Genomic DNA, 25,219 nt, shown 5'->3' with positions numbered 1-25,219 from the left:
CTGAAATAAGGAAGTGGACTCACCTTAGATCAGCACGCCAGAGGTGAGGGAGTGGCTACCTGCCCCTTCTGCTCGACTACAGTGCGAGAGGCGAACTGACGTGCCCAGGGCTCTCCGGGAGGAATTGTACTCTCCATAAAGCTTTTATTCTCAGGGAAGTTCAATCAGAATCAGGTAAGACTCAAAGATTAACTCGTGTTTATGTTTCTGTGAGCACAGGGGTTTCCAGATACTGCTGAACAAACCATTATGATTAATCCGAGTGTTTGCCATAGGCCCAAATGTACTGTACAAGTTAATAAAAGACTGATTGACCAACATTTATACGATCTCACAAGCATGCAAATCCAGAATTTGTTTTATTCATTTTCATTCTTTAAACTATCCACAAACGTGAGTTTTACAATATTTTCTTTGACTGATAGGAAAGAGAAAAAAATGTGAGGCTTGTGCAAGTGTGTTTTCAGGATAAGCAGCTGATTGTGGAGTCCTAGCTGCTGTTTTTTCACATAGAAAGAAAACTTTGTTCATTATCAAAGCATGTCTGTGCAGGTGAGGAGGCAGCCCGCCGCATTCCAGTGCCTGGGGTCATGACGTTGCAATATGCAGACCCTCAGCACAAATGTGTTTAGCGAGTAAGCCTGCCTGAGTGCCTGCCTGCGCTGTGTTTCCACCAGGAACAGAGGTTACACAATAACTGCTGTAGTTTTATCATCTCTACAGGAGAGCAATTAACTTTTTTTTTTTACTGTCAGATATCAAGAGTAAGATTTGTTTCTAATATATATACACACACATAGTAAAAAAGGTAGGTAAGATAGGTAACATAATGACCGGTGAGAGTTTTCCGATACCAATTCCCAGAAACACCATGTGATGAGACTTGTCCAAGGAATGGATGTTACTGTCAAGTGTGCATGTCATGACAGATTTTGGGAAACACAGTGTCTTCCATATACACAGCTGTCTGGCTGCTGCTGCTGCTTTAGAAAGAAACCCGAGAGGCTGTCAGAGGACGTGCAAAATAGAAAGCCTAACTAATATCAATACTAGATTTTTTTATTTTATAACTTTTCACTTAGGCCCAAATAAATGTCAGTAAAAGTGAAGGATTCAGTCATTTGACTGAAAAACAAAATAACCCTATCAAAAAGTTGCAGAAATTTCAGGAGCGGGCAAATCAACAGCCTGGTACATTCTTAAAAAACAATGAATGCACTGGCCACCTCAGCAACACCAAAAGGCCTGCAAGTCCACAGAAGATGACTAATGTGTGTGATGACAGGATTATTTCCATGGTTAAGACAAACAACTTCACAACATCTAAAGAAGACAAGAACACACTCAGGGAGATAGGTGTATCATTGTCAGTATCTACCATGGAGGCGTCTGCATGAATGTAAATATAGAGAGTTTGCAACAAGGTGCAAACCGACAAGTTATTCAAGGCAGTGAAATGGGATATTCTGCAACGGGCAAGTCAGTCAACCGAGCATGCTTTTCATTTATTAAAAGAAAAGATGACAAGCATCTCTCAGCAGTAATTTAAAACATATGGTCATATCTTTAAATACATGTTTGCTTTAATGCAGGAGTCATTTAGATGGATGCTGAATAGGAAAGTTTACAGCTAAAAGGAGAGGTTGAATGTAGTGAACAAACTTTAAATTACTGCAAATTATACACTTGAAAACTTGAACTTTGTTCAAGAAAGGCAGTGACTAAACTCAAGATCGTGAAATAAAAGCATCAAATATTTCACATGAGGATTGGTATCTGGGTGCTGCTCCCTGAGCCTGGTTCTGCTGAACGGTTCTTCCTGTTAAAAGGGAGTTTTTCCTCCCCACTGTCACTAACTGCTCGCTCAGACAGGCTTTTTTGATTGCTGTTTCCCCCCCCTGTTTTTTTCAGGGTCTTTACTTTGCAGTATAACGTGCCTTGAGTTAACTGTCCCTGTGATTGGTGCAAAATAAATAACACTGAACCGAACAGCAACTACTGATATAATACTTACTAATGAACAATTAATTAAGGACTAAAAACCTACCATTATTTTTTCACAATTATATAAAACAGATCACTTCACAAGCTTGAACAAAGATGTTTAATCCTTAAAACAATGAAGAGAGACTGTTTTTATTTCAAGCAACTAACTGATTAATGAACTTGGAGTTGCAGCTTAAGTGTAACTGGTCTCACTCTGATGGGAGCTTTCCAAATAGAGTAAAGTTTTATATGCAAGCTTAAACTTAGCAAAAAGCCAGGTCATGGAAAAAAGTAAGTTTTCACATAATAAATAAAGGATAAAAAATAATCAAAAGAACCTTACAGTGTGTTAGACATTCCCCAGCTGCGTGTTGGTGGCCATTATTTCTCTGAGACCTACTGCATTGCAGAATCAGTTTAGCGTTTCTGTACACCCTCCCCTGTCCTCTAAGTGCAGCCTTGTTTAAAGTTTCTGCCTTGCCACTCATTTTCTTGTGGAATTTCCTTCTCATTTATCAGCGTCCATACGCCCTCCTCAGTTGATGCTGTTTTCATTAGATCCCAGCAGAATAATAGCGGAGACATACAGCAGTAACTCCTCTAGATAATTGTCTGCGGTAATGAATATTTCCACTTATTGTCCCGCTGAGGCCTCTGTTGTGGATGAGTGTTGAAAGAGTTAGTTCACTCCAGCTCGCTCTCAGTTTGTGTTAAAAAAAAAAAACTCCCTGGAGAGAACAGTCGTTACCATAACAACTCAAGTGCCAGCATGACAGTGTGTGAGTGGCAACAACGCGTGTGCCTGGCAAGTGTCACTTTTGTTCACTTATGAACCAAAAAACTAAAAAAAACCAGTGTTTTTACAGACAATCAGAAGAAAAGACTTCATGGTTGTCTGTGATTTTGTGATTTTACTTGGGGATTTTTAAAAAGTGTGTGTTTGTGTGTGTGTGTGTTGACTTTTTTTGAGAGCTCATTCTGCCTGACATTACTGTCCTTCTCTAGAATTGGATGGCTCTTTTCCTATAATCAAGAGAGCTCACTGCCATTAAAACACAGGACCTTACTTTGAGGTATCTGAACGTTATTTCTAAATGTATTAATTCATCACTGATATATTAATCTAATCTATCTGATTGTAAAATGAGCAAAGAAAGGCAACAAATCTAACCTGCCATTTTGTGGGAAATTATTTTTGTTAATGATTGAATTGAGACTTGTTTTCTTCATTACTTTCATCACAATAATTCAAAAACCTAAAAAAAGCATAGTTTTTTTACCATCAGTCTGAAAGTCAGAAGGAAGTAATCTGCAGTTACGTAAGAGGAACTGAAATCATTAAAAAGCGATAAATTGGTCTATCTGAGTGACACAAGTGCTCAGTTGACTATATTTGTGTGTTGTCAGGTTTTTGTTTCTTTTTATTAATTGTGACTCACCGCCAACAAACAAAAGGTTTTTGTTAACGCTCGCCTCTTTCCAGAAATAGTTTGCTTGGCTTTTAAAGCCAGTCTTTATACTTGGTAAGAAGCCCAGTTTAAACAGGGACCTGTCCATGTCTGTGCCTCGTTGTTCCTGATTTGTGTGTTGAAGTGTTAAAAACTAAATCTAGTCTCACACGCTTGCCCAACAGCGTGTTTAAGACCTTACGACAACCAGTGGTCTTGTTTCGATGATTTTTTTTTCTGTCTTGTTGTTGCTGTTGTTGTGGTTGTTGTTGACCCTATGACGTCAAACCCTTCATGGTATACTGTGTAATAAGCCTTATGCAAATATTTTGTCACAAAGGATTTTGCAATGGTGTTTGGCCATTTGTAGCAGTATGTAAGGTTTAGGTTTACTGACAGCAATCAGTGGAATCCACATGTTCAGTCCATGGATGCTTTTTCTTGGAAGTAATTTTAAACTTCACTCTGTCTCCTGGAACCCCTCTTTCAGGCTGCCCACACCCAGGTGATGGTGTAACATGCTGCCTTTGCTTCACACTCCTCTTCTCTTTTTCTTTTCTACACATACACACGCACACACACACATACACTCTTACACACAAACACACCCACTCAGCCCTGCTGGGGAATTCATGGCCTCAGGCTAACAAACACAGTCGAAAAGCAGCAGAAAGCCCTGAAAGAATTAACGCTGCTCGGCTCCCTCACGGACTAACAGCGTGGAGTTTCATTTGTACGGAAACACCTCATGACAGACAGAAGACACTTTTCCGATCGACAGTATTGTGAGGTACGCATGTTGCAGCTAGTTTCTTTTGCTCTGTTTGCTGAGCCTTCAGTTTCTGATTGGTCAGGCAGAATAAGACGGTAAGAGCTTCTGTGCATTTATTTATTTAGTTTTTGTTCACACGGTAATTCCTGCCTTTATCTGTGTCACGTAACCTGTTTGGTCACAGGGTGTACAGCACCCTTGCTTTTCAGAACAGTGAGCAAATTATCGTCTAATTCCAAAAGTGTTTTTATAGCTGTTATTTTATCACAGCCATAAGAACTGTTAAAATCTCAGATCCCCAAATGGTCAGTGCAGAATCTCCTGTTGCTCGAATGCATTTAAAAATATTCCTATCTGCTCTTGGAGGATAGATAAATATTCCTACATGAAAAAGAAAGGATTTTATTTTATTTTTATCATTGCATGTGGTTTTAACAAACCATAATTTTAATTCAGGACAGCACAGCGGTGCAGTGTTTGGGACTGATGCTTCACACCAAAAAGGTCTCAGATTTGAATCCGCCGACCGGCTGGTACTTTTCTGTGTGCAGTTTACCTGTTCCTCTTGCTCTCTCAAGGTACACTGTGGATTTCTTCCAGTCCCAAAATGCTTGTTAGGTCAATTGGCGATCCTAGATTAGGGGGGAATATGAGCATGACTGGTTGTCTGTCTTGGTGTGTTAGTCATGTGACAGCTGAAAAAAGCTGCAGTGGCTTCAAAACCATTAAAATTGGTTTAAGAAAAAAACACTAAAAAATGAATTAAGATTTAGTTAAATGTTATGTATATAGTCTATGCCAATCTCGTGAGCAAATCATAGTATGAGACTTAAAGCCCTTACTAGATTTAAACAAACATATTTAAAACATTAACAATTATTATGAAGGAGGGGTCTTTATTGATTTTTAGTATTTTGGATTTAGAATGACAGGTCTGCATGCTCAACGTAATGCTGAACCAGGAGGCAGTTAGCATATCTTATCAGTTTTGGTGGTAGGCAGATTTTGAGTCATTGTACCAAACAGAGCATCACTGGTGCTGGGTTTTTGGGTCTGAATCTGACACCTTTGAGTCTGTGCCACCATCTATTCAGCTGAGATGTGTGCTATGCTAAATGTGCTGCAGAAAATGCACATTATAGAGTCTGGCCTGCTGTGTCAGACAACTGCAATATTTCCAAATTACTACAAGTATTTGTGATGTAAAAGGTTTTTACATCTGAAATCAAAAGACAACTTATACGGCAAAACTGATAGTTTTGTGACAGGCCAATATATAGCTCTAAAGGTAAGCTAACTGCCTGCTAGCTATAGCATACTGGACATAAATGAGAAGAAACAGAATTCCTAGAATTTCAAATGACTAAGTTATCCTTTAATAAAACTCAAAGAAGCCAGTTTCTTATACTTAAAAACGACTCAACAGTCGCTCCATTACTGAAGTACTATGTCAGACCTCCTTTTGCCTTCAGAATTGCCTTAATTCTTCATGGTATAGATTCAGCAAAATTCTGGAAATGTTCTTCAGAGATTTTGGTCCATGTTGACAGAATAGCATCACACAGCAGCTACATATATTATTTTTTTGTCTAAAGAGTATACCAATGTATGCATACCAAGCTTATGCATAACCTTGGTATTCATACCAACAGTTGTGTTAAAAACATTGCTACATTCCCCCGGTGAGCTAGTAGTCTCTGCAGTTGGACCGCAAATGGCATTTAACACCAAATTAATAGAAAGTTTAACTACAAAGTTTATAATGACCATAAACACGAGATTAAAAATGTATGTTTGAACAAAGCAACATGAATTATGTTATTCTTTTGCCTGACAGATTTTCTGTGTAGGTTCTCAGTGATCCAGGTCATGGTTAGCCTAAGGACCTTGGAAAGAAAGCAACTGGACCTCTAACTTTCGTGACAGTGTTTCACCTGTCTTACTTTGATATACTCTTTGAACTCTTATCCAAAAGACGGCTCATTCAGCTCTGAAACCAAATGGTCAGGAGCTCCAGGTATTTAAACCCTTAAGAGGGTCCAAGCTCCATAAGAGGGTTGTTGACCCACTATGAATCATGTGCGTCATCACATGAGGCAATGTATGAAAAAACATGTGGGTTATTACCACCAGAGGTTTCACATGAAATCGCTCTGAGACCTCGCCTTACTCTATCACGCGACCTATTGAGGTCACCTGACACAAGATGTGAGTTGGGGTTTTAAGCTTCTGGGAAGTCATTTTAAAACTGCATTGTAGGTGGCTGAGAGGTGTTGTAAGCAACCTCCTCTTTTCAGTCATGGTCGTTCATGGTGGGTTGTGGTGTGTTCCCCACAAGGGGAGCTAGGATGTTGGCAAGGAGCTTGGAAATGTTGTAGGTGGTTGAGTTTATACTGCTAACTAACTTTATACTTCTAAAAATGTCCTCTTAAGGGACTCTCCACTATTTTGGTTTTAGAACTTCCACAGCATGTCTTTTATCCTGTCTTCCTTCTCTCACCCCAACCGGTCGCGCCAGATGGCCACTCCTCCCTGAGCCTGGTTCTTCTGGAGGTTTCTTCCTGTTAAAAGGGAGTTTTTCCTTCCCACTGTCGCCAAAGTGCTTGCTCATAGGGGGTCATATGATTGTTGGATTTTTCTCTGTATGTGTCTACTTTAGAATATAAAGCGCATTGAGGCGACTGTTGTTGTGATTTGGTGCTGTATAAATGGAATTGAATTCAATTGAATTGAACTGAGGCAGCCTCTTGGATGAAAGGTCAAATGTCTCCACAAAGTCGAAGAAATCCAGTCACTTGGATGAACTGGTAGTTAACAGGTGGCAAAAGGAATGCTGTTAATAGAGAAACAGCGTTTAGTAGCAAAATATTATGGAGATGAAAATGCAAAGAATTCAATATTTCATTGTACATTTTTGTTGCATGTTTGTGAATGGCTGCTCTCAAAACGGTTTGAGAGCAGCGATTAGTTTTACTCCAAAACCTTGCAGGTCCTCACTTGAAATCTGGTTGAGAAAGAATGTAATCTGGATATCTCAGAAAAAATGATATGAATCATAGCAGCCACATGGCAAAAGATCACAGCTTCAAAGTGAAGCATCGCACGACTGTAGTAGTATAATGAAGCAACTCACAGAACAGTGTGTCCTTTTCTTTTGAAGAAATTATTATCACTCAGTTCTTCCAGTTAAACCTTTTGTTTACCCAGATGTCCCATCTAAAATAAAAAAGCACCATGCATATAAAGTATCGTTTTTCTTTTCTCTGTTTAAAGGATGATTTTGATGTGATGATGCCAACCCAGCTTTGACAATGTATGAGGTGATGTCCGGTGACACCCTGTCCTGGAAGGTGCCCAGTCCACGACAAAATGAAACGGAGGCTGGCCCTGAAGAACAATTCTCTGGGGATGGTGGACCTGTCAAAATCCTTAAAGTGTGCTTCAGCACCAACAACAACCTGGGCAAGAATTTCAAGCTGGTGAAATGTGACAACTCCTGGCAAATTAGGGTGAGAATGTAGCCCAGAAAATATGGGGAAGAGAATTTCATTGTCAAAAAAGACGAAAAGGGAAGTGCCAAATCGTGTTTCCGCCACTTAATGTTATAATTTTATCGCTATTACATATTTAAACGAGTTTAAACCAGAAATTTCAATAAACTGAAGGATGACCAAAAATCTTTTCAAAAAGTATTTTTTAAACTTCTTTTTTTCTCCTTCAGGCTATCATTCGTTCAATTCTGGTCAGCGGGCGTTTAGGGCCAAACGTTCAACACGCAGGATGCTATGGCCTCATGCTAAAGCACCTGAAGTCAGAAGAACTTCACTGGCTCCATCCAGACCTGACTGTCGGAGAGGTGGAGAAGCGCTATGAGAGCAATCATCTGGAAGCCGAGTGGAGGTACTGATGGACTATTAGGATATTAATCTTGTAATTAACATATGTACTTTTTGTAAGCTTTATTGTATTGAGTTTTATTTGTAAGCTGATATCTATATTTTCCTTTCGAGCACAGATATGACCTTCGTATCAGATACATTCCTGTGAATTTTGTGGAAAAATTCAAAGATGACAGATCGACCTTTGTGTATTTTTACCAACAGGTAACTGTATTTGTTATCCTGTCATAAAAGCTTCCTGCCTCTATTGTACTTGTTGTTGTTTAACTGATATCCTGTGCATCATTTTAGCAAATCTTGTGTAGAGTGTGTTACTTTAGTTGCTTAAGCCTAGCCAAATTTGCTGCTGCCTTTGCAAGTCACTTTGCAACCTAACTCTACTAAAGAAGCCTGTTGTCATTGATGACAGATTGGGTTGGTGCTGCAAAGTCAAGTAAAAATCACTCTAGGTGGAAATGGTTTTCTTTTGATTTAAAGAGTCCTGACTGACTTTGTTTGAAGTTCTATTTAGAATTTTATTGTTGGTATTCGCATAAAACTCAAATTTTTGACATGTTATTATAGGTGCGTAGTGATTACATGCAGTATCATGCCAGTAAAGTCAGTGACGGGATGGCATTGCAGCTTGGTTGTTTGGAGATCAGGTGAGTCACTGCATTCCTTACCTCGCTGTGAGTGTGAGGTGACTGAACTGGGTGTATTTACTGTACACTTTCCAATTGTCTCCCTCTTGCAGGCTCTTTCATAACTTAACCCGTGTTGCTGTGCTTTGTATTTAATAGAATGATCAAAAGCTATAGAATACTTAAACTGCTATTTTTATTAATCATTTTGTATCTTTATTCTCACTCTGTTTTCACAGGCGGTTCTACAAAGACATGAATGCAAAAGGTCTTGAAAAGAAATCTAACTTTGAGCTGCTAGAGTAAGTTTTTACTTTCTGTACACTACAAAGAGTTATCGCTCTAATATTACATTAAGGGCTTTTAGATCCAGTTTAACTGGTGTTGTTTAATTACGTTACCCTAAAAGTGACCCTTCATGGGTTGTGAACCCTCAGCTTCAAAATATGATTAAAAATGCCTTGAATTAAACTAAAAGACCATTTTTTAAATATTAAATCAGAATCAGAATACCTCATTAATCCCTAGGGAAATTATGTAATACTAAGCAAAAGACAAAGAAAAAACGTCACAGCATGAAGGAAAATCAGGACCAATTCAAACAGGCTGCATACCGGTTGATGCAAGCTCAATATAAAATTTAAATGACATGATGATGATTTAAAAAGCCGATACATTATTATATATTACATTTATTTATTTCTTTGAGACACCCTAAATATGTGTAGCTATTTATTGTTCCTTACCAAAAAGCTTTAACCGAAATTTTTATTTATATTTATTGGCCATTATAAATGCCAGTACCAACAGTTTGACAAACAGCTAACATCAGCAATAGATTGCCTTTCAAGCTCTAGAGTATGTTTTTAATTCTGAATATTCTTCTAAGGTTTTTTGTTTGTTTTACCAATTTAGAAAAGAAGTTGGCCTGGACCTTTTCTTTCCACAGCAACTGATTAACAGCATGAAGGTAAATTTCTCTAAACGTGACTTAGTGTGTCCTACCTAAACAGGCACCCACAATTTATGAGACTTCCTTTGCAAATTAATATTGAGTCACTATTGTGCAAAAGTGCAAGTTTTACCATTTTCAAATCTCTGTGGCTGTGATCCAGCCTAGGCCCCTGCGGAAGATGATTCAGCAAACATTTCAGCAATTTGCAACACTCAAGGAGGATGACTGCATGATCAAGTTTTTTGAGACGCTTAAAGATTTCGTCAGCTACGATGAAGAGGCCTTCCCTTGTGAACTAGTGGTGAGCAGGAACATGATGTTCATCTGGAGCAATGAATCGTGTCTTATTCATAAATAACAAAATAGACCTCGTTAAGCTTGTCCAGAACTCCAAGATCTGTAGATTTACTGTTTGAGGTATTAATGTTTCAAATGTTTTTATTTGTGAATAGCAAGGCTGGAGTCTGTCTGTGGAGCTGGTCGTCGGTGGGAGAGGAATTCGCCAACGCACACAGAAGGATTCAGCTGTAAGCGTGATTAAGATTTTGTTAATCTTGCACACAGGTTTAACTTCATAATTTAATCATTGCATTCATTCCTTTTGTGTGGCAGGCTGTGTTTTTAGCTGACTTCAAACAAATTAAGAAAGTACAATGCATATCGCAGAACGATGGCAAGGCTCTCCTAAATCTTGACATAGAGGGCGCGAAGCAAGTAAGTGTAATATTCCTCCCTATAGTTTGAAATATTAGGGAATGTCACTCAATAGCTTCCTTTGTTAGGTACACCTCGTTGGTATTTGATTGGACTGTCTTTTCTCTTCAGCACTCCCTCGAGTCTTTGTGGCACAGATTTGGGAAGGTGCTGGAAACATTGCTCAGAGATTTTGATCCATATTAACATCACAAAGTTAATGCAGATTTGTCGGGTGCACATTCATGATGTGAATCTCGCATTTCACTGCTCTAGTGGATTAAGATCTGAGGCCATTTAGTACAGTGAACTCATTGCTATGTTTAAGAAAGCAGTGAGCTTTGTGACATGTTGTGTTTCATCAGAAGATGGGTACACTGTGGTCAGAAAGGCATGGGCATGGTTAGCAAATGTGTTGGGTGTTGAAACTATGTTCAGCTGGTGCTAGATCAACATGTACCAAGAAAAGTTTCCCCCACACAATTACAGCATCACCAGCAGCATGAACAAGGCAGGATACATTTATGCTTTTATGTGTTTTAGACCGAATTCTGACCCCCACTAAGCAAATGTTGCAGCAACATTAAAGATTCATTAAACAAGTATTTTTTCCTATCTTATGTTGTCCAGTTTTGGTGAGCTTGTGTGAATTGTAGCCTCAGCACATAGTGTGGTCTCCTGCTGTTGTAGCCCATCTGCTTTAAGGTTCGATGTCTTGTGCATTCAACACCTACTTGTGCCGTTCTATCAACTCGAACTCTGGTGATTTCCTTCTGACTTCTAGCGTCAACCAGGCATTTTCGTCCAGAGAACTGCTGCTCATTGGATATTTTCTCTGTTTGGACCACTCTCTGTAAAGTTCAGTGTGTAAAATACTCAGACCAGCACGCTGAGCACCAACAGCCATGTTGGTTGGCTGATGAGTTATTGGTATTTTCTAAACTGGCCATTCAGTCTATGTATTTTTGTGACATGCCATTGTGTCCTCATTGATAGCGTCTGACCATCAATGTGGCCACGGTCGCTACGGCTGAGAACATGATTGATCTTATTGACGGGTACTGCCGCTTGGAAAACAACACAGATGAAAGTGTTATCCACCGACCAAATAGAGGTGTGTAAGATTTATCTATTAAATAAAGGGCAACATATTGTTTTTAAAGATTGACCATTGTCTTAAAAGCTGTTTGAAATATATTCTTAAAAGTCAATCTGGATTCTCATTACTACTTCCTATCCTAGATGCCAATGCAAGAACCTCCCTACCTGAAATTCCTACTGGGTAAGTGGCTGTTTTACTGACTTATGCAGTCAGTGCTCTAATTTGAACATTTCTGACTTTGGCTTTCCCCCATTTTGTCTTTTCCTTGGAGCAGCAGAGAGACGAGCTCGCTCAGACACAGTATGGGTGAGCTCAGAATTTTAACAACCTATGCTGTACACTTTTTAATAGTTAAAAACCAAATTCCTTTTAATAGTGACGTTATTATGAAGACAATAAAAATGAGATCTTTTGCATTTTTAGGTTCAGATATCTACTGTGAGATTGATGAAAGGCCAAAATCAGGTTCGGAAAAGTCTATATTCAATTCTGTTACAGGATCATACCTGTGAAAACTCACTTTTTAATGTTCACTGTTACTGTTGCTCTGCAGTTGTGAAATACGGCATCGACCGAAATGACATTGTTCTCGGCCGAATCCTCGGCGAGGGTTTTTTTGGGGAAGTCTACGACGGAGTATACAAAAAAGCTGTAAGTTTAAAGGGTTTAAGCGCGGTGTGTTACAGAGCATCTATAAAATACATGATTGCATTAGAAATAAATGGCAGCACGCAAAGTGAATGTGCAGTAACATGTGTTTAATTGGACAGAATGGTGAAAGAGTTAATGTGGCAGTGAAAACCTGCAAAGACTGTTCACCTGACGTGATGGAAAAATTCATGAGTGAAGCAGGTACGCAGAGAAAAAGATTTCTAAAACAGCTGCTACGTTCACCACAACTGTGCCAGCAGTAACTGACAGAGTTGTCCTGATAAGTTGTGATGTTTGTGTTTGTCAGTAATCATGAAGAACCTCGACCATCCCCACATCGTCAGACTGATTGGAATCATAGAGGAGAATCCCGTGTGGATTGTCATGGAGCTTTATCAGTATGGGGAGGTTAGTCCTCATTTCCTGATTGGTTATAGAAAATATGCATTTAATATATGTTCTTTTTTCTTTTTAAACTAGTGTAGCTTCTGGATGCCACAGCAGATGTCGCACATGTGAATTCCTGACTGATTAAACGCATTATTGACTTTCTTGCAGCTGGGACACTACCTGGTTCAAAACAAAGAAAAGCTGACAAATACAACCTTAGTGCTGTTCAGCCTGCAGATCTGCAAAGCTCTCGTCTACCTCGGAGGGGTTAACATGGTACACAGGTACATTTTTTTCTCTTCTTAATTAAAAAATGAATGCTTTTATTCAACAGAAAGGTTACAGTGTTATAAGCTCTGCCTCCTTTGAGCATAAATGATCATGGTCTGACATAAAAGTAGCACCAGCTTAGGCGGGTATTTCAGATATCCTTGTCCCCAGCATCACTTTCCAGTTCCTCCTGGGGAATCCCGAGGAGTTTCCAGTCCAGGAGGGATTATATATCTCGACTCTCGACAGTCGAGATATATAATCCCTCCTGTGGCTTCTGGGTCTACTTGAGGGTCTGCTTCTAAAATGTAATCCACACTTTCAGCTTAAGAATTACAGCCATTTTTACACATAGTCCTCCATTTCCAGAGGTTCAAGTAGTGACAAGCAGTTTGATGGCCAGGTGAGGCATGCTTCTTTGTTAATTCATGGCAAACAAAGCGGACATAATATCTCAAGTTGATTCAAAGAGTTGGATTTGTATTGTTGGGTTTTCTCCCTCAAGGCATCCTACTCAGTCGCCTTTTGATTGAAAGTGGGTGCCACGCAGGCAACACAGTTGGTCTGCAACTATTTGCAATCGGTCCACCAGCTAAAAAATTGAATGCAGCCTTTTTTCCTAGTTGCAAGGAGAGGAGCCTACCGTCGTATTTTAACTCTAGTGTGACTGAGTGATGAAGTCGTCACATTTTGGAAAAACTTTTTATTTAATCTTAAAACATTGAAATGAGGAAAGTTGTACTGAAACAGCAGAACACCATGTTCCATTGAGTTGTGTCTGCAGACTGTTTAAGTGCACAATTTCAGGTTTTAACATGCATTATTTACATTTCCCCTGAATCTTGCCTACATTATCCACCTGTACCAACATAAATATCAACCTTTCCTCCAATCCTGTCCGCTCACAGAGACATAGCAGTTCGGAATATATTAGTCGCCAGTCCGGACTGTGTGAAGCTTGGAGACTTTGGTCTATCGAGGTACATAGAGGATGAAGAATACTACAAAGGTAAAAGAGACACTCATGAACTAACACAAATGTTTCATGCAATAAACATAAAATATCAGCTAGATTTATAAAATACTTTAACTGTAAACGCTTCTGTTATGTTTTTCCTACATTTTGATCTTGTTCACATTATTGTTTTAAGTCATGTACGTAATAATTTTGACCACAATTTTAGATTAAAGGATCTACACAGTTAAACCACAGTCTGTTATGTCTCCTTGTCAATAGAAAAATAAAAGAATATTTAAAACAAATACACAAATTAATCAACTTATTTGGAAAAATCTTTAAAAACCATGGCTTTGACTATCTTGACTATAATGCAGTGTGCTAATTTCTTTGCAGCATCTGTGACCCGATTACCAATCAAGTGGATGGCCCCAGAATCCATTAATTTCAGGCGTTTTACCTCAGCTAGTGATGTGTGGATGTTTGGTGAGCTTGTTACGCATTTACCTTCAACAGCACGGTGACATTTTGAGGGTTTGGTGCACAAGAGACTAAGAAACACTCACACATAGAAAAAGGTCAGGTTACTGGTTAATAATCAACCGAAACAAGGGCTACACAGTTTTATGACGAGGCAGGGATTATTTAAGATGATATGGCTCTACATTACAGATAACGTGCACACAAACACACATAACAGTGGACTGTTATTCTTCCTTTCTTTGTTTTGCTTTTTTAGCTCAAACACTGATGGTTTACATGGGGGAATTTTAAGCCTCAGAAGGCTCAATATCCCAACCTAACAGCCTTTCATGTGTATTTACTCCTAGTGCTTTTACAAAAGTACTGAAACACTGGCATCCTCTGACCTTTGAGGCCTAAGAGAGTGAGGAATTACCTTTATGATGCCTGACTATTTGATATCCTCCCCTAAGGTAAATCAGTTTTTCTAAAACATAAACAAACACAAGGCCCAGGCCTTGTGACCCTGAATAAGCTTGACAAAGACTCCAATCTGGCCCACTGGACGACTTTGGAAAATGTGAAGCAGGGCATAAATTTTAGCCTTTTCCTTCCTACTGATAAAGACCATGGCCATTCACACTAAACCAATGCAAATAAGTAATAGAGTTCCTGCTTTTTCATTATATGCTATAAAATTTATGATTTTTACAGCTCGTCCCCGGAAAAAAAAAGATATATCCTGTTAATTGATTTTAAAAAAGTTACGTTTTCCAATTCCAGGTCAGTCTGTGCAGTTTTCTGTAATTTTCACATTTATCTCTTACAATTTAAGCCCAAAGCAGCCATATAATGACTAAAAACTGATAGGTGCTGTTGAAATTGCACTTCTTTTTCATGATTAAATATATTAGAGATTAAATGTGTAGTTAAATATCTTTACAATGACAGAAAAGGGAGTTTCTCTCATCCGGCCCACTTAAGATCAAACTGGGCTGTATGTGGCCAACAATGTAAAATGAATTTGTTCTGCACTGTGTGTTTTCATGCACTGAATTCAACCATACTTATGATTTCCATTATGAATTTTTAAGCATGAACTAAACACTATTATTGACCCAGATCTGTAATATTTTCTCACAAAATACATCTTATTTAGTTCATGTATTTCTTTTTGCAACAGTGACTGATACAACTGTGGACATAAAGTGGACTGAAGGCTGATATAGCTAAAATAAAGCTATAGGATATGCATTAAAAACATGAGATATATTACCATACCATAATTTATTTATATATCACTTTATTATAGCACTATATTAGGTAGATTCTGACCCAACAGCTGCTTCCTGTCGGAGAGCCATGGATTGTTTTTAAGTACAAGAATGAAATATTCTATTTTACACGGCTTATTGTAAAATAAAGCAAAATAAAGCTTTTTGAGCTTCATCTGGTGGAAAAATAACTTTTTTGAAAACTGCAATTAATGAAAATAATCAAAAACATGAATAATGAATAGTTATAATTATTACTAACTCCATTACCAAGCACCACAATGACTGCTTCAGGTGGCATTTGTTTGTCTTTGTTTGCTATTGTCAATGCGTTTAATTTCATCCTTATTGCCTGATATTTTCTATTTGTAGTCTATTACACAATCTGAAAATGAATAATGAACTGGAGGGTGAACATTCCCAAGCTTATTTTTGTTTCTGTGTTGTTTTCTAGCTGTGTGTATGTGGGAGATAATGAGTGGTGGACAGCAGCCGTTTTTCTGGCTTGAGAACAGAGCTGTGATCAACCAGCTGGAGCAAGGCATCAGACTGCCCAAACCAGATAACTGCCCTCCTGCCCTCTACTCACTCATGACCCGCTGCTGGTCCTACGACCCCAGTGAAAGACCCAGTTTCACTGAGTTGGTTATGAAGATCAGGTAATTCTTTATGCATTATTAAAAGAAGTGATTATGAAGAATACAAATGGATTGAGATCCTTTAATTAAGGCTTGGTCAGTGGGCCCAATCTTTCTCAGTTGAAGTTTGTGATTATCTGCATAAGCAGATATTGGCCTCATAGTGCTATGTTAAAAAAAGGTTTATTTTACTCATTTCTAGTTTCATATTTCTATTCTTGACTCCACTAGAGAAGTTTTTTTTTTTTTTAAATTTTATATTCTTGTAGCCCATCACTTTAGCCATTAACTGAAGCAATCATTGGCTTCTGATTGGCTACAAGTTTGTAGTAGTCTGAATCTTGAGCAATTGGCTCATAGGGATTACATGATGATGACATCATGATTAATATGAGAATATATCCTGTCTATATACATGTGATGGAAAATAAGGAAAACCATCAACCCTTTACTGTGTAGTTAGGTTCATAATCTGTTAGACAAAGACACCATCATACTTCTGAATTTTCAACAACAGTAAAACTGTTAAAATCCAAAGTTGTTGGATTTTAAATCAGACATAATTATTTCCATGGGTAAAAAAACAACTTTACATCATCTAACCAAGTCAAGAACACTGTTAGGGACGTGGGTGTATCACTGTCCCAGTCAAGAGACGTAGACCTCAGTGGAAATAGACAAGGTGCAAACCACTGGTTACACACATCTGTTTCCATGACTAGAACCACATCATAATCCAAAGCCTCACAACAGCTGTCAAACATGGTGGAGACAATGTTCTGGCATGGGCATCTGTGGTGGCCAGTGGAGCTCAGTCACTAGTGTTTATTAATGATATGACTGTTGATAGAAGAAGCAGGATGAACTGTGAAGTGTACAGACCTCAGATTCAGCCAAATTCTGCAAAACTAATCAGTAGGCAAATGGATTATGACCCAAAGCAAATTCAAATTCAAATTCAAATTTATTTGTCACGTACACAGTCATACACAGTACGATATGTAGTGAAATGCTTGGACAACTGCTCGTGACCTAAAGAAAACAAAAAAGGAAAAGGCTATGAATAAGAAAGGAAATAAATATGAAAAATTAAAAAGGGTAAATTTAACTAGGAAAGCATATGTTGGGTCTGTGTTTCCACAGGCCCCACTAGTTTAGAGACTTATTCCTCATGAAGAACACAAGACAAAACAGAACATCTTCAACCAGTCTTTAACTCGCTAACGAGGAAAGGCTTTGGTCAGAACCAGGCTATGGAGCTTAATGCTCCTCACCTATCTCTAGCCCAAGTCCTTCAAAGAGTAGCTTCCCTCGCAGCTATTTATTCCCATGATAGTTACAGTTTACACAATACAACACAACACAAGCACCTCCCACCGTAAAACCCCCCAATGGTTCTAAGATAAGGCACTGTGTGTGTGTGTGTGTGTGTGTGTGTGTGTGTGTGTGTGTGTGTGTGTGTGTGACCTCCTGCTCACCAGAAGGATCATAAAAGCAGGAAGCTTACAACACAAGAAACAGATCTTCCAGATAGAATGTATCTACAATAAAACCTCAGAGTGGCTGGAGAGGTGGTCAGGATCAGAGGAATCTCTTTGATCCTACTGCTTGAACTAAGACTTTACAAATTTAAGAAACACAGTGACAACATTCAACAATTTGACTTAACAGCATACTACAAAAACAACCCAAGTATTTCTCAAAACAAAAAGATTGGATATATTTTGTCTGTGGCCAAGTCAGTCAAAAGAGCATATTTTCAGTTACTGGAGATAAAAGTGAATACATAGCATCTCAAAGTAGGTTAAATAGCATTTTTTGATGTCCATGGGTTCTAAACTTCAGGCACTGACTGCAAAGGATTTTTACACAGCCCTTAAAAACATTATCTTTAACTTAGATAAAACAGTCCGATTATTTTTGAGTCTCTGAAAATAGAGGACACCGGATGAAATTGGCCGTAATTCTCAAAAGGGTCATGTAAAATCTGTGTAAAACTCTTTGAGTTAAAAGCTGAAAGTCTAGACTTAAATGCCAACTTGATGGTTTGATGTAAAACAATAACTGGGGTGGTGCATAAAAGGAAAATGACAAAAAATGTATCTTTGTCTCGCAAATTATGGACTTAGTTCTAATAATTCACTGGGTTTTCAGAGCTGGCTTGACACAAATAAAGTTGCTACATTATTTAGTGACTAACTGAAACTACACGTTAAGTTTTTGTAAACGCATTACAAAGGCATGATGTAAAATGTGTCTCAAATTTAACAGTGATGTCCACAAGATGGAGAAGGAGCAGGAAGCGGAGAGAGAGAGAGACAGAGTGCGTTCCACCAAATTTTTCGAGTCCAAGTTCAACATTGACCCCCCGCCTAAGGTATAAATTATTTTTAAGTTTACCTACTGCTCAGTCTTAAAATTTGGTTGTAACAAATGACATTTTTATAATCTTTTACATTTCCTGAAGCCTTCAAGAATGAAACCAGCCCGGTTTGGGAACACACTCAGTATTGGTCTGCACATTCAGGTACTTTTAAGCAACCTCTAGACACATCCTTTGAGGTAGCTTTAATTTTTTTCCATATATAAGTGTGTGTCTGTTTGTATCTGTGCAGCTCAATGAGGCTCTGTGTGCCAGCTCACCTGACCTAGCCAGCCCATGTGACTATCAGTCTCCTGTCGACTCCAGCAACACTCTCGCACTACCTGCCAAGTCGCCCCGGCGCCGCAGCATGGGGGTAAGAGACACTAAGCACTTCCTTTAAAGGTTTAGCTGCACAACCTACTAAAGCACTGTATTATACTGTGTCGAACGAGGATACTCATGCGATTGTTTTAGTAACATTGTAATTACACTTCTCCATCGTTGTACTTGTAGGAGAACGAGTTTTTCAGAGTGGAACGCAACACCGAGGAAGACGCCCAGCTCCTGTGGCAGAGGGAGAAACACCAGATACATGAAACGCTCCGCAAGCAGAAAGAGCAGATGATGGAGGATAAAAAGTGGCTGAAAAAGGAGGAGAGACTGCTGGTGGGGAACAGAGCATCCTTTACTTTTGTCAAACCCCTCTCTGTGTCTCTGTCCTCCTCTGGGTCCGAATGCAGTGTAGCTGTGAAGGCTACATGGAATGAGGCACCATTAAATAATACCAACCTACTTGTCCATCCAAAAAGCCCCACTAGTCTTAAATTGAATGTGCCCTTGATAACAGTTCCAAAGAGAGGGTCTATATCTCTGTTGTATGAAATGAACCTGCCTGTTTCTTTTCAGGACCCCATGGGACTAGAAGATACTGCCAATCCAGAGGTAGGTGTGCTCCTGTACAGAGTGTAATTTTAATTACAGGCAGTTTAGTGAATCAATTTAGTTACAATGGAGACATAATTTTTTTCAGATACCTAAAATACAAACAAAGTAAATTAAATGTAAAGTAAAGTAAATGTTTGGGGTTTTTTTTTTACATTGTTGTCAGTCCAGTTGTGACTGTTTGTGATCACTGAAAAATGAGCTTCGTCATAGGTCACACTTCCTGCAGGGATCAGTATAAACCACTATTAGTCAACTTAGTTTAAATCTTTTATTAGATATTTTATTAAATAGACTTCAGGTGCATAAGTTTCTATCTATCATGCCATTGTCTGATGTACGGTGGCCCTGTGAGGCCAAACGGACTGTAAGAAAACACCAGCAATAAGAAAAGTGCTGCAAAACCACACAAAACACCCACGGAAATAGGAAAAACGGAAACGAAAAAACAGATTTCCAAAAGCACAAGGGAAGGTTTTCTGGGGAGACAATAACCCGACAGACCAGTTGCAGAAACCAAAATATGCTAGTGTGTTTTAATCTCATGATTAATGTATGGATTTTTAGGCTAATAATTAGGCTAACACACTTACCACTCACCTTTTCTTTGCGATAGATCCTCCACTTCTTTTAAGAGTCTCCCAGCACAAATCTTAGCATAGTTTGGTTCCTGCAACTGGTCGGTCGGGTTATTGTCTCCCCAGAAAACCTTCCCTTGTGCGTTTGGAAATCAGTTTTTGCCTATTTATGTTTTCGTGTTTTCTATTTCTGTTTTCTTTTTCCTATTTCTGCTTTTTCTATTTCCGTTGTGTTTTGTGTGCTTTTGCAGCGTTTTTCTTATTGCTGGTGTTTTGCAGTCCATTTTGTTAGGTATGCTGGATTACACAGATGGATTACGTGGCAGAAACATACACGGACGCAAAAAAGTTTGTGATGCAAGCTTTATATACACGAGTGGGGGGAATATTTACAAGGGAAGGGGCTATATACAGTGATGGATAAAAATGTGCCAGGAGATAAACACCGAGGAGATGAGACGGATAACACATTTGGCCTCACAGGGCCACTGTACTAAACTACTATACTACAACTAAAGCTTTACTACATATTTGTATCACCAAAACTACTATAAAGGTCCAGAGCCGCATAAAATAAACACATGATATACGTTATTACATTTTTAATTATTATATATTTAATATTAATAAAATATTTATATATAAAGTGTTATTATAACCCTAGAAAATAATGTATGTTTGTGTCATTTGACTGTTATTTTCTTTGATGAGGCATCCACATGATATATCCTGCAAAGCCTTTCCCCTTTTTCTTAATTTGAAATATACATTTATGACAGGAAGTGTGTTATTTAAGAGTATTGTCACTTTAATTAAGCATTTAAAGTTTAACAGTATTAAAAGGCTAATTTATCAAGTCTAGATGATGTGCAGTGTTTAACAAATTAATTAGATGACCTGTCATAAAGAAAACATGCAAATATTTTAGAAATCTGTCAAAAAATTGTTAAAGCTGAAAGTGACATTCTATGTGCAAGTTTGAGGCAGCATACTGGACTTCCCTGAGGAGTCAAATTAATCAGGCATAACATTCAACCACTAAAATGAATTTTCCTGTTCATGAATAACTGACATCTTAATCAAAGAATAATAATGTCCCTTTAGAAACGAGCACCTCCCTGCTTTTTATGAAACAGTACATTTAAAAATTAATGGATAACGAGAATCATTTAATTTTAGCATTAAAAATATCAATTTGATTAAACACCTTGTTCACACTGGTGTAATAATCAATACAGAAACACAAAAAATGATTTTGGTAATTACCAATACCGTTAATTTAGGGCAGCAGGGGCATAAACCTAATACTGGGTTTTTAAGCGCTTTTCTCTGCTTAAACTAACCAGCTGATTGGTCTCATATAACTATCAGCAGCATCAATTATTATGATTACTTTTGTGCGTTGTTGTCAATACATAATGCGAGCTGTTGATTAGAAAGTGTAGAATTGTAAAAATTCCTCATCTCGTCCTCATGAGATCCTTCTTTTGTTCTTTTAGCCGGCTAACATCGAGATTGGTAAGCACTCAAAGCAATTCACAGATTCACATCTAAAATGATCTAAAGATGTTCCTTCGCTCCTTATGTATTTGATCTGCTATTTCTCCTCATCTGTCATCTTTTTCATCTTTCTGCCATACAGCAGTGCCTGAGAAGCCGCCACGACTCACAGCAAAGGTAAGCAGATTTAGTTTTCTTAAAATTATTTTTAGGCCATAGAAAAACATCATTTAATTTAATAGCTTTGATTTTTGGATGAAAAATTATTCATAATTTGTCCTTTTTTTTGAACGGGCATCGATGCCACTGTTTTATCTAAGTAAGTGTCTTGTGATGTTATTTAGTATTTCAGTTCTTAAAACCTATTTACTCCTTTTTCAGCCTGCGCCCACAGCTGAGCTTGACCGCACAGATGACAAAGTATATCACTGCGTAATGGACTTGGTCAAAGTAGTCGTCCAGCTCAAGAATGACATCGCTGGGCTGCAGCCAGAGCAATGCATTACCCATATCAAGGTACACTGAGACAAATGAACTGCTTTGCACTTCAGTGTTACAGTTTGTTGCTGCTTTAATGCCACATTTTGAAATGCAAAGACAAAGCTCCTGAGTCATTTCTGTATTGATTTCTGCCCACAGTCTGTTGGGATGGCATTAAGAGATTTAATTAGCAGTGTGGATGAGATACTGCCCACGTTACACGGGTCTGTGAGGACTGAGGTACAGTATGACAGCATTATTTTATTATTTCATTTCCTTTCTGTGCATTTTTATCCCTTTAAACACAAACAAAGCAAAAACTATACAACTATCCCTTTAAATCCCGAACCATGAAAAAATTGCCAGAAAATTAAATTTTCTTTTTAAAAATAGTGTTCGGTGAACCTCCTGACATAACAAAGAACATTAAATATGATTTTAAATATATGCATTTTGATTTATATAATATTTGCTACAAAACATTTTTTTCAGTTTATTTCTTGAAACTTTTTACTTTAAAAAAATCGCACTGATGTAGAAGTCACAAAAACTCATCAAATATGATACACTTGCCTTTAAAGTTTACATTTTTGGAAGGGGACACCCAGAATCCATATTTTTGCATCACAAAAGTACTGACGCAACGCCAGATTTCCTCAGCCGAAGAGCTGGCAAAACGTAAAACTCAGTCATCAAAGCGCCAATCTAAACGACTGATCCATTGGTCTTCTGTAATATCGCAGATCGAAGGCACCCAGAAGCTGCTGAACCATGACATGGGGGAGCTGATCAGCAAAATGCGGTTGGCTCAGCAGAATGCCATAACCTCTCTAAAGGAGGAGTGTAAGAAACAGATGCTGGCTGCCGCACACACTCTGGCTATGGACAGCAAGAACATGTTGGATGCTGTGGATCAAGCAAGAGTCAGGGCCAATTTAGCAAAGCCGGCTCCCCCCTAAAAGACATTAGATTTTTTTTTTTCAGTTTCACATCAAACTAAATAGGGACTTCTTTTTTTTTTCTTAATATGTGAAAGTCAAAAATAACATTTGTGCATTGTAAAGCATGCATTTTTAGTTGGATCACATCGATCAATCAGTGAAATGAATCCTGCAGCATCACCGGTACTTTGGATAGCCACTGTCACGTTAATGAGAGTTTAGTTTAAATGTGATGCTACATATGGATGCATGTGTATTTTTAGGTAATGCAATAATACAGAAATGTGTCATTTTCCTTTTGCGGTCCCCTTGCATCATGTTTAGGATGTCAGTTATGCTAAATTTTAAATGATAACTGTACCTGTGTGTGATTGGTGAAGTGTTGACTCAGATATTTGCTTTGAAAGTTGTATTTGTAAATATAAAATGTGTTGCATGGGAAATGTTTCATGCAAAAAAGAAAACACATGTGAACAGTTTACTTTTGTCAGTAGTGAAATGTAAATATAGCATCAATGGCGTTTTGTTGTCGTCTTTGGTTGGCTGTATCGCACAAAGTCATGGGAATTAAAATCCACCGACCAGTGAAGGAAGCTCCCAAAAATCATATCCACGACAGATCGACCTGGTTTCACTTAAATCCAACCAAGATTGTAGGATAAGTAGCGAATTTTGTGAACGCTGAAAACTGCCTTTAAAATGACAAACACGACGTGGAGCTTAAGCACAGTTTGGCTGAAGAGTCATTAGGTGATCAAATTACTGCAAATTCTGAGCCATACTCTAGAAGGATGAGTGATTCTAGTGAACTGTAGAGGGAGGAGTGGATGTGTGCCTTGGCTGGATGAGATAAAAATGACCATATTAAAAGGTTAGTTGGCCATTTAAGTGGCATGACTCACACTAAACCAATGAACTAAAGAGCACAGTATTATCCTCACAAAGACCCAGCAATTCATTGTTGTCCTCTGTTAGGGACATGAGTCTGAGACCTCTGCATCAACCACAATTTATGCATCTGAGTCATACTGTAGTGTCAAGAGGACATACTGGGATTTCTATTGGTGGCACATAAGTCGGGGTTGGGTTAACAGAGCGCATGGACTTTCTTTTCAAAATGATGGGCATTGCAGCTCCAGATTTATTTAAGGGAGATTAAATGATACGATATATACACACACATATAATTCTTTGATTTAGTTGGATTTCATAATTTTAACACTTTCAAAACAGAACTTTCATTCCCAGTCCTTTGTAGTGGACAGTAGGACTTACCAACTTCCATTTATAAGTGAGACGAAGAGAATTTTACCCAGAATTGTAGACAGGGTCTCAGGCGCATAGCTGTCTGGGGATGAAGTGTAGGAGGGCCAGGTATTAAAGCAGAAAGGTGAAAGTTCAAAGCACCTACCAGCATTCGAGAAGCGTCACTGTCCAGTTTTACATCGCCACAGACTGAGGTTGCCAACCAAAGAAGAATCAACAGATATATTTCAAGACAAAGATTAAACTATTTGGCCACAAAAGCAAGAGGTATTTTTGGAGGCATCAAGGTGAGGCTTTTCAAACCTAACGACACTGCATCAACTGTCAAGCATGGTGGTGGTAGTATCATGCTCTGTAGCTGTTTTGTTGCCAGTGGTACTGGTGTGTTGCACAAAATGGATAGCCAAATGAAGGGGGATTACCTCAAAATTCATTAATCCGCTAGACCAGTGGTTCTTAACCTGGGTTCGATTGAACCCTAGGGGTTCGGTGAGTCAGTCTCAGGGGTTCGGCAGAGCCTCCGCCGTGACATGCATGGCTCATTTTGTGCACCAGTAAAAAACATATCTATGTCTTGAATTTCAAAAAAAATATCATATTTTATTTTTCACTAAAGAGGGGTTCAGTGAATGCGCATATGAAACTGGTGGGGTTCGGTACCTCCAACAAGGTTAAGAACCACTGCGCTAGACGGTTAAACTTGGACACAGTTGAGTGTTTCAGCAAGACTGGTTGTGGAATAGGTAATGCAGGCTAACACTGAGCTTCTGGAATAGCTTTCCCAAAGCCCCAACCTCATCAACTGAAAATTTGTGGATTATGCTTAGAAGCCACGTCTATGCAAGGAAACCAACCAATTCAAATGGCTTCTGTCGGTTCTGCAAGGAAGAGTGTTCAAGTATTCAGTCACAATTACGCCAGAAACTTGTTGATGGCTATCAAAAGTGTCTGAGGTGCAACTCTCTAAGGGACATTTCACCAATTATTAGTGGAAGTGCATATATATTTAAACCTGTATGTATATTT

At 38.5% G+C, this 25,219-nt stretch overlaps 1 protein-coding gene across 3 annotated transcripts; it reads left to right on the top strand.

Moving 5' to 3' along the window:
• Positions 1-24,689, top strand: ptk2bb (protein tyrosine kinase 2 beta, b). 3 transcript variants are annotated; one of them, XM_026194351.1, is made up of 31 exons: positions 1-174; positions 7,480-7,715; positions 7,928-8,106; positions 8,222-8,309; positions 8,670-8,749; positions 8,968-9,030; positions 9,644-9,698; positions 9,844-9,984; positions 10,136-10,210; positions 10,296-10,397; positions 11,373-11,490; positions 11,619-11,658; positions 11,753-11,784; positions 11,902-11,943; positions 12,032-12,129; positions 12,249-12,330; positions 12,437-12,537; positions 12,688-12,803; positions 13,698-13,798; positions 14,144-14,233; positions 15,938-16,142; positions 18,393-18,498; positions 18,589-18,648; positions 18,737-18,859; positions 19,000-19,152; positions 19,393-19,428; positions 21,506-21,524; positions 21,649-21,683; positions 21,888-22,022; positions 22,146-22,226; positions 22,730-24,689. In XM_026194351.1, the coding sequence occupies exons 2-31, from the start codon at positions 7,518-7,520 to the stop codon at positions 22,943-22,945; spliced, it is 2,970 nt and encodes a 989-aa protein (XP_026050136.1). In that variant the 5' UTR covers positions 1-174; positions 7,480-7,517; the 3' UTR covers positions 22,946-24,689. The 3 variants fall into 3 exon arrangements, with proteins under 3 accessions (XP_026050136.1, XP_026050137.1, XP_026050138.1); XM_026194352.1 differs by lacking the exon at positions 1-174 and adding an exon at positions 3,841-4,224; XM_026194353.1 differs by lacking the exon at positions 1-174 and adding an exon at positions 4,232-4,301.
• Positions 24,690-25,219: the final 530 nt, after the last annotated feature.

This window comes from Astatotilapia calliptera, chromosome 15, assembly GCF_900246225.1.
Source record: "Astatotilapia calliptera chromosome 15, fAstCal1.2, whole genome shotgun sequence".
Classification (NCBI taxonomy): domain Eukaryota; kingdom Metazoa; phylum Chordata; class Actinopteri; order Cichliformes; family Cichlidae; genus Astatotilapia; species Astatotilapia calliptera.
The sequence above is the reverse complement of the archived record's forward strand: the minus strand, read 5'-3'. Positions and strand labels throughout refer to the sequence as shown.